Here is a 12,500-nt window from a genome sequence, read left to right on the forward strand (position 1 = left end):
TAGTGACACCTCCGCTATGTACTGTCTTATTGAACCCCAGCTGTAAAATAAAGTTGACTTTCTTTCGAATGTCTTAAAGTGAACGATTGATTGATTGATATGACCTGGTGGGCTGGTAGATCCTCCTCCTTATGATCTGTACTGGCTCAGCCAATGGCCTCCGTATGATCTGTCTACTGACTCAGCCAATGGCCCGTTTGAATTGTCAGTTGGGACCCTTGCCTGAACTGGCACTATACCCCCCACAGGTCCATGACCCCAGTGGGCCCCTGGCCTAGTGCTACACCCCAAGCCCTACCATACCTGTATGTGATGTAACGACATAGTGGTGACTCAGACCTCCCTCCCATCTCTGATCCTGGCCAAGATAATAACCTCTCCGAAGCAATGTTCCCTCTTTTTATAACCGCTGTGTAAAAATTTCACACAAAATATCTGCGTGCGCCATTTTCTAAACTTGGCTCACGCCATAAAATCAGACTCGTCCTGAAACTGCACTAAATTTTGTATTTTATTATTTTTTTGACTTAGCCAGTTGGGTTGTGTGAATAACCCAACATGTTGGAGTAACCCAAACATGGGTTAATTTAACCATCAGTTGGGTTGACCCAGTAGCTGGGTCTTTTTTTCCATTTTCTGGAAGTGTGGCCTATTAGGGGTGTAGCTGTTATTAAGTTATTTCTGGCCAAATGTCATTCCTGTTCCTCAAGTTTAACGTACACTAGAAAATGAAAATTTTCCTTGAATATATTTGCACATTACATATTCTTAAATAAAAATCTGAACGTTATTATAATGTTGGGATATGGTGTTATTCATCCCAACATTGAGATGTCATAGGCTCTTGAGGAACTCATACACTGGTGAAAGCCTCATTGAAGCTATAAAAGTGTCAGGACTCTTAACTTAACTTGTGATAAACTGGACAAGACATCTACTCACACGGGGGTGGCCCAAAAATTATCTGTTTGAAAGCCACGCCCCTATTAAGCCACGCCTCCAGTCTTCTGATCTGGGTCATATCTCAATAACACAGCATCAATAACCCAATGCCTGCAACCCAGCGTTATACTCTGCCTGAAAAACACCCATCATTCAATTTTTATGGTGACAATAATGCCCCTTATTTGCTAGTACACTTCGGAAGTATTAGAATTAGGCCAAGGCCCAGTGTGGTGAACTTGATCCAATGTCTTCGGAGGTGATGGCAGAATGTTCAACTTTTGCATTGACATTTTGCCGTAGTCTATCTGATAGAAAAAGTTTCTGAAAAGATGGGAAAAAAACGATTGCAAATTGATGTGGACCTGTAAAACAGACCGTTTGGATATTAATAGGACCTCATCTGTTTTCCGTTGGCCTTTTCTCGAAACGTAATATAGGCCTGTTGAACTACACACAAATTCTCAAACCTTGTCCAGACGCAGTGGAAGCCACTGGCTGCTTGTCTGCTTAGCAGTGCGACAATATATAAAGTCGACATTTACGTTGAAATTGAGAATAAACTCGCAGGTATATTTCAATATTTGAATAAAGTAGAGGCTTTGGTTAACTGCATGTCTCTGGCTCCCTGCTGCTGTGCGTGCCACGGTTTGAAATGCCTGCCGTTAGATGACCTGGTGAAACTAGACTTTATGATTTCCTTGTTACTAATGCTAATTATTTTATCTTTTAGCACATAATAACCATATTATTATAATTATCATAAGTAGCCCTATCATGACCCGGAAGAGGTTGTGCCACAGATTATTTTCAGAAGGAGGAACCACTCGGTTGAGGTGTTTCATCCATGTGCCAACATACAGTGGGGAGAACAAGTATTTGATACAATGCAAATTGATTACTTAAAAATCATACAATATGATTGTCTGGATTTTTGTTTTAGATTCCGTCTCTCACAGTTGAAGTGTACCTATGATAAAAAATTACAGACCTCTACATGCTTTGTAATTAGGAAAACCTGCAAAATCGTCAGTGTATCAAATACTTGTTCTCCCCACTGTAGGTAGAGACAGGTGGGTGGGTGTCAGTTTTGGAATAAATCTCTTTTTTTGTTGACAGTGTGCTGGTCTCCATCTCCCAGGAGTTCCATCTATGCATGCTTCAAAATATGTACAAACTGGGGAAGCATTCCAGAAGGGCCCCTCCCAGGCTGCATTTCACATCCTTGGATTTAGACTGTACTCCAACTCTCCAGTGCTCCAATTTGGTCCTTCCGGTAGCGTCCATTTTTCAGGTTCAGTTCATATATTTTGAATTCTAAAATCGATCATAGTAGTTTATTTTATGTTGTAGACATGAGATTACATTTCAAAACACTGTTATTTGTTTATTATTAGAATTTAGGAATTATTACAAAATTGTTTATCCACCATATGATCACAATAACCTTTTTTTTTATAGACATTTATGGTGCATTTTGTAAATTCACTCTGGCTCTCTACTCCGATGTCAGTGCTCCCTCGTCTGTGTGCCAGAGTGCAGAATAACTGATTCATTTACAAACGGGGAACAACCGTTGAATATGACCGGAGTCAGTAAATGCCGGCAAAAAAACAACTAACAATGAAATTGTTGCCAGCAGCACAGTTAGTCACTAATGCTCTGGATATGAGCTGTTCTCTCATCTGTGTCTGGAAGTAGCTAGCCAACGTTAGCCAGTTAGTACTCCTCGGTCAGCGCGTGCTCTGAGTTTACCGACCAGGCAATCTGACAATGCTCTGAATTTACAAACGGCCCAGAGTTTACTCCGACAAATTGAATGCAAGTATAATATTATACAGGAGATCTATGAAGAATTGTTGTGGGAGTACTGTTAATATTCATTTGATGACAGAGAATTAATCTATACTGTGTCCCTTCATTGCATTTTGGCAATAAATGAACGATCCACCCACTACTCCTTCATATCGGAGATATGACTGAAGGTCACATGGGCTCTGGTCAAAAGTAGTGAATCTTAGGGTCGGGATGATACCGGTATCGCGATATGTTTTCCATGGCAACAAAAACATGTAAACATGAAGCAGTCCGAACAATTTGTTCCGTTTTAAAAACCTCCTGTTTGTTAAATAAATAAATGTGCCCCTGGATAACATGCTTGTTTAAAACAGGGCTGTTTTATGTAACAGTATAGACTTTACGTCCGTCCCCTCGCCCCGACCTGGGCGCGAACCAGGGACCCTCTGCACACAGACAACAGTCACCCTCGAAGCATCGTTACGCCACTAGCTAGCCATTTTACATCGGCTACATTTAGTTAAATCTGCTTCATGTTTCGTTTCCTTGCCAAGATACTAATGAGTATTGCGATATCGTCCCAGCCCTAAAAGCACAATATAGGGAATAGGGTGCCATTTGGGATAAATGCTTTGCCTACTTCACAACAGGCCCTGCGGTAGTAAAAGTATTGGTCAAAGGGGACTAAACGTAATTGGTCATGGGAGACTTGCTTTCACTAGATAGTTGTTTTGTTTTGCCTAGTAGACATCAAGGTACAATAAGTTATCTGGTAGAGTGTGACTTACTATAAACACACAGTTTAATACAAAGATAGAGATATATTAATTTAAGAGTCTGTACGAAAAATAATCTGCACGAGATCATTCGTTATAATACCACGTCAAACAAGTTCATTAAAAAAAAAAAAAAATTGCACATTTATCTCAATTGTTTTTTAAAGAACAATACTTTATCTTCAGACTGAAATACATGAAACAAAACGCTGCTGGTTGAGTTTCACAAAACGACGTGGAAATAAACGAACATACAGTTCTATGAACACCAAGACACACCACATCAACTAAATCAACTACATTCATCAACTACATTCTCTACACAGTGTCGTAAACCGTCTAAATGGCTCCAGATATATTTGGCCCCACATGGGTCTATATCAATAGGACTCTTGGCCCACGACTTTGTTTTACAGATCTCGAGGAACTGGATAGGTGTCAGAGATCTAGTGCTGACACGGTGGATATTCTGACATATTGCTTCTACCTTTTTCCTGATTCCTTCAGATCAGCAGACATTGAAGGGTTAAAGGTCAAGTGACTCGAACCCGGAGGACTACCTATAACACACGCTTCATAAATACACTTCATTTTCATCACCACCATCACCACGTGATCCCAAATGGCACCCTATTCCCAATATAGTGCACTACTTTAGACCAGGGCCCTATATTTTAGAGAATATGGTGCCATTTGTACCTCGGCCCCTGTGTCTCTTGGCAGCGTAGTATATAATCAGCCCAAGGGTGACCAGGACCGCTGACCCCACCAGAGACAGGAAGCCCACCACAGGCCTCTTGGTCAGGACCAGACACCCCGAGCAGGGTAGAGGCTGACTGGGGCACTGCAGGGCCGAGGTAAGGGTCCCCTGGAGAGGGAAGCCGTTGTGCCGGATAATGTTCTGATACTGGGACAGAGATGTTTTGAGGATTTCCTCATCCTGGACATGACCGTACAAGCCGAAGCCTGGGTCTCTCTGGTCGTTCAGGGAGTAGGCGAAGTAACCCTTCAGATTCACCCCGTCTAGGATGTAGGCTGGGCGGGGAAGGAGAAGAAGGAGAAGTAAAGGTTTATTACAATTGTAAGACCTATCCGTTCCAGCTAACAAAATCCGCAGTTACCCTTTAGCCAACGGTCAAAGACGTGTTTTAAACACTTCCCCGGTTCAGCTAAATGAATCTGAAGTTCTACTTGTGCAAAAATAAATCTGATCAATGTTTTTTTTTTTTTGGGGGGGGGGGGGGGGGGGGTGAAACTGTGATCGACATGTTCTCTTATGGTTATGAAGTCCAGAAAACAAAGCGATAGGATCAAAAACGGTTTATAGGTAACTATAGGTAATAGGTAACTATGCCTGGGGAGAAACGGGTCTCAACTCCATATTGTTCAACACATAAAGTCCATCGCTCCTTTCTTTCATCATACGTTCAATAATCACATGATCAATAATCACATGATCAATAATCACATATTTCATAATGATAAATGGGCTATATTTAAATGCAAATAGTCGGATGGCTCACAACTTCCTCCAGTTAAGTCGAAACAACACCGAGGTACTTCTTGTTGGAGCCAAAGCACAGAGAGGGAATCTGGACGCACATTTTAATTCACCAGGTAATAAAGATAAAACACCAGGTAATAAAGATAAAACACCAGGTAATAAAGATAAAACACCAGGTAATAAAGATATAACACCAGGTAATAAAGATAAAACACCAGGTAATAAAGATATAACACCAGGTAATAAAGATATAACACCAGGTAATAAAGATAAAACACCAGGTAATAAAGATAAAACACCAGGCAATAAAGATATAACACCAGGTAATAAAGATAAAACACCAGGTAATAAAGATAAAACACCAGGTAATAAAGATAAAACACCAGGTAATAAAGATAAAACACCAGGTAATAAAGATAAAACACCAGGTAATAAAGATATAACACCAGGTAATAAAGATATAACACCAGGTAATAAAGATAAAACACCAGGTAAAAAAAAAACTAGTTGTCATTTTAGATTCTGAACTCAATTTTAGAATCACAGATTAGGAATGTGACCAATATAGTTTTTAACCACCTGAGGAACATTGCCAAAGTGCGGCCGTTTCTCTCTCAGGCTGATACAGAGAGACTCATCCATTTTATTACAAGCAGGCTCGACTCCTGTAATGCTCTCCTGTCTGGTCTACCCAATAAAGTCATTGGTCATCTACAAAACATACAGAATGCTTCAGCACGGGTACTGACCAAGACCAGACGGAGAGCACACATTACACTGGTTTTAAAGATCTCTGAGTTTTAGAATTCATTTTGAAGAATCTGCTATTGGTTTTAGAACAATCCATGATTGTGCACCTCAATACATGTCAGACATGCTTTTAAATTATGTACCCAGGAAGTCCCTCCGGTCCTCTGGCCTTTTAACTATCCTAAAGCCCAGGACCAAGAGGCATGGAGAAACAGCCTTTAGTTATTATGCCCCCAGCCTGGGACCAAGAGGCATGGAGAGACAACCTTTGGTTACTATGCCCCCAGTCTGGGACCAAGAGGCATGGAGAGGCAGCCTTTAGTTATTATGCCCCCAGTCTGGGACCAAGAGGCATGGAGAGACAGCCTTTAGTTATTATGCCCCCAGCCTGGGACCAAGAGGCATGGAGAAGCAGCCTTTAGTTATTATGCCCCCAGCCTGGGACCAAGAGGCATGGAGAAGCAGCCTTTAGTTATTATACCCCCAGCCTGGGACCAAGAGGCATGGAGAAGCAGCCTTTAGTTATTATGCCCCCAGCCTGGGACCAAGAGGCATGGAGAGGCAGCCTTTAGTTATTATGCCCCCAGTCTGGGACCAAGAGGCATGGAGAGACAGCCTTTAGTTATTATGCCCCCAGTCTGGGACCAAGAGGCATGGAGAGACAGCCTTTAGTTATTATGCCCCCAGCCTGGGACCAAGAGGCATGGAGAGGCAGCCTTTAGTTATTATGCCCCCAGCCTGGGACCAAGAGGCATGGAGAGGCAGCCTTTAGTTATTATGCCCCCAGCCTGGGACCAAGAGGCATGGAGAGGCAGCCTTTAGTTATTATGCCCCCAGCCTGGGACCAAGAGGCATGGAGAGACAGCCTTTAGTTATTATGCCCCCAGCCTATGGAATAACCTGTCAGAGAACCTGAGAGGGGCTGAAACTGTGGACATATTTAAAATATCTTAAAACATACATTTTTAGCTTTGCTTTTCCTCAGGGTGCTTTTGAGTTGTTCAGTGTGTCATTTGTTTGTCTTGTATCTAATGTTTAGTGTGTAGTAAATATCTCAGTGTTTGAAGGTTCTCTACTGTCATCGACTGGAATAGAATAATATGGAGAATGACGCAGATGTAGCACATGTAACACGAAAACAAGTGTGAGTTCGTGTGTGTTCAGTCAGCCGGTCATCGTCCTCTAGGGTCAGTGAGCTGTATGTCTGTCTAATAATTAAACTCAAAGTACCAAAAATAACATTCTTGAACTGGAGGTACACAAAGTGAAATGAAAGGCAGACAAACTTTGGTAACATTTGACTTAAATACGTGCGACTGTACAGTCGTGGCCAAAAGTTTTGAGAATGACACAAATATTAATTTTCACAAAGTCTGCTGCCTCAGTTTGTATGATGTCAATTTGCATATACTCCAGAACGTTATGAAGAGTGATCAGATGAATTGCAATTAATTGCAAAGTCCCTCTTTGCCATGGAAATGAACTGAATCCACAAAAAAAACATTTCCACTGCATTTCAGCCCTGCCACAAACGGACCAGCTGACATCATGTCAGTGATTCTCTCGTTAATACGGGTGTGAGTGTTGACGAGGACAAGGCTGGAGATCACTCTGTCATGCTGATTGAGTTTGAATAACAGACTGGAAGCTTCAAAAGGAGTGTGGCGCTTGGAATCATTGTTCTTCCTCTGTCAACCATGGTTACCTGCAAGGAAACACGTGCCGTCATCACTGCTTTGCACAAAAAGGGCTTTACAAGCAAGGATATTGCTGCCAGTAAGATTGCACCTAAATCAACCATTTATCGGATCATCAAGATCTTCAAGGAGAGCGGTTCAATTGTTGTGAAGAAGGCTTGAGGGCGCCCAAGAAAGTCCAGCAAGCGCCAGGACCGGCTCCTAAAGTTGATTCAGCTGCGGGACCCGGACACCACCAGTACAGAGCTTGCTCAGGAATGGCAGCAGGCAGGTGTGAGTGCATCTGCACGCACAGTGAGGCGAAGACTTTTGAAGGATGGCCTGGTGTCAAGAAGGTCAGAAAAGAAGCCACTTCCCTCCAGGGAAAAACATCAGGGACAGACTGATATTCTGCAAAAGGTACAGGGATTGGACTGCTGAGGACTGGGGTAAAGTCATTTTCTCTGATGAATCCCCTTTCCGATTGTTTGGGGCATCCGGAAAAAAGCTTGTCTGGAGAAGACAAGGTGAGCGCTACCATCAGTTCTGTGTCATGCCAACAGTAAAGCATCCTGAGACCATTATTGTGTGGGGTTGCTTCTCAGCCAAGGGAGTGGGCTCACTCACAATTTTGCCCAAGAACACAGCCATGAGTAAAGAATGGTACCAACACATCCTCCGAGAGCAACTTCTCCCAACCATCCATGAACAGTTTGGTGACGAACAATGCCTTTTCCAGCATGATGGAGCACCTTGCCATAAGGCAAAAGGGATAACTAAGTGGCTCGGGGAACAAAGCATTGATATTTTGGGTCCATGGCCAGGAAACTCCCCAGACCTTAATCCCATTGAGAACTTTGTGGACATTAATATTTATGTCATTCTCAAAACTTTTGGCCACGACTGTATATAACAGTGTCATCATAATCAATACCATAACAGGTGTCATAATCAATACCATAACAGTGTCATCGTAATCAATACCATAACAGTATTTTACTAGGAATTCAGTTAAGAACAAGTTCTTATTTACAATGACGGTCTACCTTGGTCAATCTGGACGAGGCTGGGCCAGTTGTGTGCTGCCCTATGGGACTTCCAATCACAGCCAGATGTGATTCAGCCTGGATTCAAACCAGGGACTGTAGTGACGCTTCTTGCACTGAGATGCAGTGCCTTAGACCACTGCACCATTCATATTACAGACCGTCCCTTTAATTTAGGGTGTTGTGTGTGTGTTTAATCCTCTGCTATATTACAGACCGTCCCTTTAATTTAGGGTGTTGTGTGTGTGTTTAATCCTCTGCTATATTACAGACCGTCCCTTTAATTTAGGGTGTTGTCTGTGTGTTTAATCCTCTGCTATATTACAGACCGTCCCTTTAATTTAGGGTGTTGTGTGTGTGTTTAATCCTCTGCTATATTACAGACCGTCCCTTTAATTTAGGGTGTTGTCTGTGTGTTTAATCCTCTGCTATATTACAGACCGTCCCTTTAATTTGGGGGCGTTGTGTGTGTGTTTAATCCTCTGCTATATTACAGACCGTCCCTTTAATTTGGGGGCGTTGTGTGTGTGTTTAATCCTCTTCTATATTACAGACCATCCCTTTAATTTGGGGCGTTGTGTGTGTGTTTAATCCTCTGCTATATTACAGACCGTCCCTTTAATTTGGGGACGTTGTGTGTGTGTTTAATCCTCTTCTATATTACAGACCGTCCCTTTAATTTGGGGTTGTTGTGTGTGTGTTTAATCCTCTGCTATATTACAGACCGTCCCTTTAATTTGGGGTTGTTGTGTGTGTGTTTAATCCTCTGCTATATTACAGACCGTCCCTTTAATTTAGGGTGTTGTGTGTGTGTTTAATCCTCTGCTATATTACAGACCGTCCCTTTAATTTAGGGTGTTGTCTGTGTGTTTAATCCTCTGCTATATTACAGACCGTCCCTTTAATTTAGGGTGTTGTGTGTGTGTTTAATCCTCTGCTATATTACAGACCGTCCCTTTAATTTAGGGTGTTGTCTGTGTGTTTAATCCTCTGCTATATTACAGACCATCCCTTTAATTTGGGGTGTTGTCTGTGTGTTTAATCCTCTGCTATTTTACAGACCCTCCCTTTATTGAGGCTCATTGAAGTAGATCTAGACTTCCCTCTCATCAGGGCCATTGCACGTGTGTGTGTGTGTGTGTGTGTGTGTGTGTGTGTGTGTGTGTGTGTGTGTGTGTGTGTGTGAGTGTGTGTGTGCCCACACCTTTAAGAGCTTCGTTGATGTAGCTGTACAGGTAGTAGACTCTCAGACTGTCGTCGAAGCGGGCCGGGTCTTCCTGCACCCCATTGGCTACCACATAGACCGCCACGCCAGCGTAGCGCTCCTCCACCTGTACAAATGGAGGTGGAGAGGTATCAGGTATCAGTGCACCAGTCAGTCAACCAGTCAGTGAACCAATCAGTCAGTCAACTAGTCAACCAGTCAGTCAATCAACTAGTCAACCAGTCAGTCAATCATCTAGTCAACCACTCAACAAATCAGTCAATCAACCAGTCAACAAATCAGTCAGCCAGTCAACCAGTCAACAAATCAGTCAATCAACCAGTCAGTCAGTCAACCAGTCAGTCAATCAACCAGTCAGTCAGCAAACCAGTCAAGTCAGTCAGCAAACCAGTCAGTCAGTCAGTCAAACAAGCAATTAGTCAACCAGCCAGTCAGTCAATCAACCAGTCAGTCAATCAATCAGTCAGTCAGTCAATCAACCAGTCAGTCAGTCAACCAACCAGTCAGTCAGTCAAACAACTAATCAGTCAGTCAAACAACTAATCAGTCAGTCAAACAACTAATCAGTCAGTCAAACAACTAATCAGTCAGTCAATCAATCAGTCAGTCAGTCAGTCAACTAACCAGTCAGTCAGTCTGTATGTCTTTCTTTCTACGTCCATAAGTCTCTCTCTCTCTGGGTAATTAAATCTCTCTCTCTCTGGGTAAATAAATCTCTCTCTGGGTAAATAAATCTCTCTCTCTGGGTAAATACATTTCTCTCTGGGTAAATAAATATCTTTCTCTCTGGGTAAATACATCTCTCTCTCTGGGTAAATAAATCTCTCTCTGGGTAAATAAATCTCTCTCTCTCTGGGTAAATACATATCTCTCTCTCTGGGTAAATAAATCTCTCTCTCTGGGTAAATACATCTCTCTCTCTGGGTAAATACATCTCTCTCTGGGTAAATACATCTCTCTCTGGGTAAATAAATCTCTCTCTCTCTGGGTAAATACATCTCTCTCTAAGGGTAAATAAATCTCTCTCTGGGTAAATACATCTCTCTCTCTAAGGGTAAATAAATCTCTCGCTCTCTGGGTAAATAAATCTCTCTCACTCTGGGTAAATAAATCTCTCTCTCTCTCTGGGTAAATAAATCTCTCTCTGGAAAAATAAATCTCTCTATGGGTAAATAAATCTCTCTATCTGGGTAAATAAATATATCTCTCTCTCTGGGTAAATAAATCTCTCTCTCTCTGGGTAAATATATCTCTCTCTCTGGGTAAATAAATCTCTCTCTCTCTGGGTAAATAAATCTCTCTCTGGGTAAATACATCTCTCTATCTCTCTGGGTAAAAAAATCTCTCTCTCTGGGTGAATAAAGTGCCATCTCACCCAGTTGAGGGCCTTCCTGAGGCCCCAGGGCACTACAGGGGCATTGGGCCGAGGGGACCTGATCCAGGTGATGTCTCCCATGTACTGCACCCCCAACCTGGAGGGCAGTTTATTTCTGTGGAGACAGAGAAGAGCTTACTGTAAGATGTGGTCATAGCAATAGTAGCATTAGTGATACTCCCAGCATTCACCCAGAAGACATCAGTGATCCTCCCAGCGGTCACCCAGAAGACATCAGTGATCCTCCCAGCGGTCACCCAGAAGACACCAGTGATCCTCCCAGCGGTCACCCAGAAGGCACCAGTGATCCTCCCAGCGGTCCACCCAGAAGGCACCAGTGATCCTCCAAGCGGTCCACCCAGAAGGGATCAGTGATCCTCCCAGCGTTCACCCAGAAGACACTAGTGATCCTCCCAGCGGTCACCCAGAAGACATCAGTGATCCTCCCAGCGTTCACCCAGAAGACACTAGTGATCCTCCCAGCGGTCACCCAGAAGGCACCAGTGATCCTCCCAGCGGTAGTAGTAGCAGTAACAGTAGAAATACGAGTAGTAACAGTAATAGTAGTAGTAGTAGTAGTAGTAGTAGTAATAGTAGTAGTAGTAGTAGTAGTAGTAGTAGTAATAGTAGTAGTAGTAGTAGTAATAGTAGTAGTAGTAATAGTAGTAGTAGTAACAGTAGTAGTAACCGTAGTAGCTGTAGTAGTAGCAGTAACAGTAGTAGTAGTAGTAGTAATAGTAGTAACAGTAGTAGTAGTAGTAGTAGTAGTAGAGCAGTAGTAGTAATAGTAGTAGTAGTAGTATAGCAGTAGAAGTAGTAGTATAGAAGTAGAAGTATAGTAGTACTAGTAGTAATAGTGGTAGTAGTAGTAGTATAGCAGTGGTAGTAGTAGTAGTAGTAGTAGTAGTAGTAGTAGTAGTAGTAGTACAGCAGTAGTAGTAATAGAAGTAACAGTGGTAGTAGTATAGCAGTGGTAGTAGTAGTAGTAGTAGTAGTAGTAGTAGTAGTAGTAGTAGTAGTAGTAGTAGTACAGCAGTAGTAGTAGTAATAGTAGTAACAGTAGTAGTGGTAGTAGTAATAATAATAGTAGTAGTAGTAGTAGTAGTAATAGTAGTAGTAGTAGTAGTAGTAATAGTAGTAACAGTAGTAGTAGTAGTAATAGTAGTAACAGTAGTAGTAGTAGTGGTAATAGTAGTAGTAGTAGTAGTAGTAGTAGTAGTAATAGTAGTAGTAGTAGTAGTGGTAATAGTAGTAACAGTAGTAGTAGTAGTGGTAATAGTAGTAACAGTAGTAGTAGTAGTAGTGGTAATAGTAGTAACAGTAGTAGTAGTAGTGGTAATAGTAGTAGTAGTAGTAGTAATAGTAGTAACAGTAGTAGTAGTAGTAGTAGTAGTAGAGCAGTAGTAGTA

General features: G+C 42.1%; 2 protein-coding genes across 2 annotated transcripts in view; one reads left to right on the forward strand and one right to left on the reverse strand.

Moving 5' to 3' along the window:
* The window catches only part of rfc3 (replication factor C (activator 1) 3), a 12,160-nt gene extending 12,087 nt beyond the window's left edge, over positions 1–73 (forward strand). Inside the window, exon 9 of the mRNA XM_036989526.1 lies at positions 1–73. This exon is cut by the window's left edge and continues 456 nt beyond it. The gene's annotated coding sequence lies outside the window, so the exon portion shown is untranslated.
* A 2,235-nt stretch (positions 74–2,308) lies between these two features.
* Positions 2,309–12,500, reverse strand: part of kl (klotho) — a 47,451-nt gene continuing 37,259 nt past the window's right edge. Inside the window, exons 13-15 of the mRNA XM_036989527.1 lie at positions 11,092–11,206; positions 9,696–9,822; positions 2,309–4,550 (exon numbers count right to left, since the gene is read on the reverse strand). Coding sequence (XP_036845422.1) covers positions 4,183–4,550; positions 9,696–9,822; positions 11,092–11,206 — 610 coding nt within the window. The 3' untranslated portion in view covers positions 2,309–4,182. The remainder of the gene's footprint in view (positions 4,551–9,695; positions 9,823–11,091; positions 11,207–12,500) is intronic.

Source organism: Oncorhynchus mykiss, chromosome 10, assembly GCF_013265735.2.
Source record: "Oncorhynchus mykiss isolate Arlee chromosome 10, USDA_OmykA_1.1, whole genome shotgun sequence".
Lineage (NCBI taxonomy): Eukaryota > Metazoa > Chordata > Actinopteri > Salmoniformes > Salmonidae > Oncorhynchus > Oncorhynchus mykiss.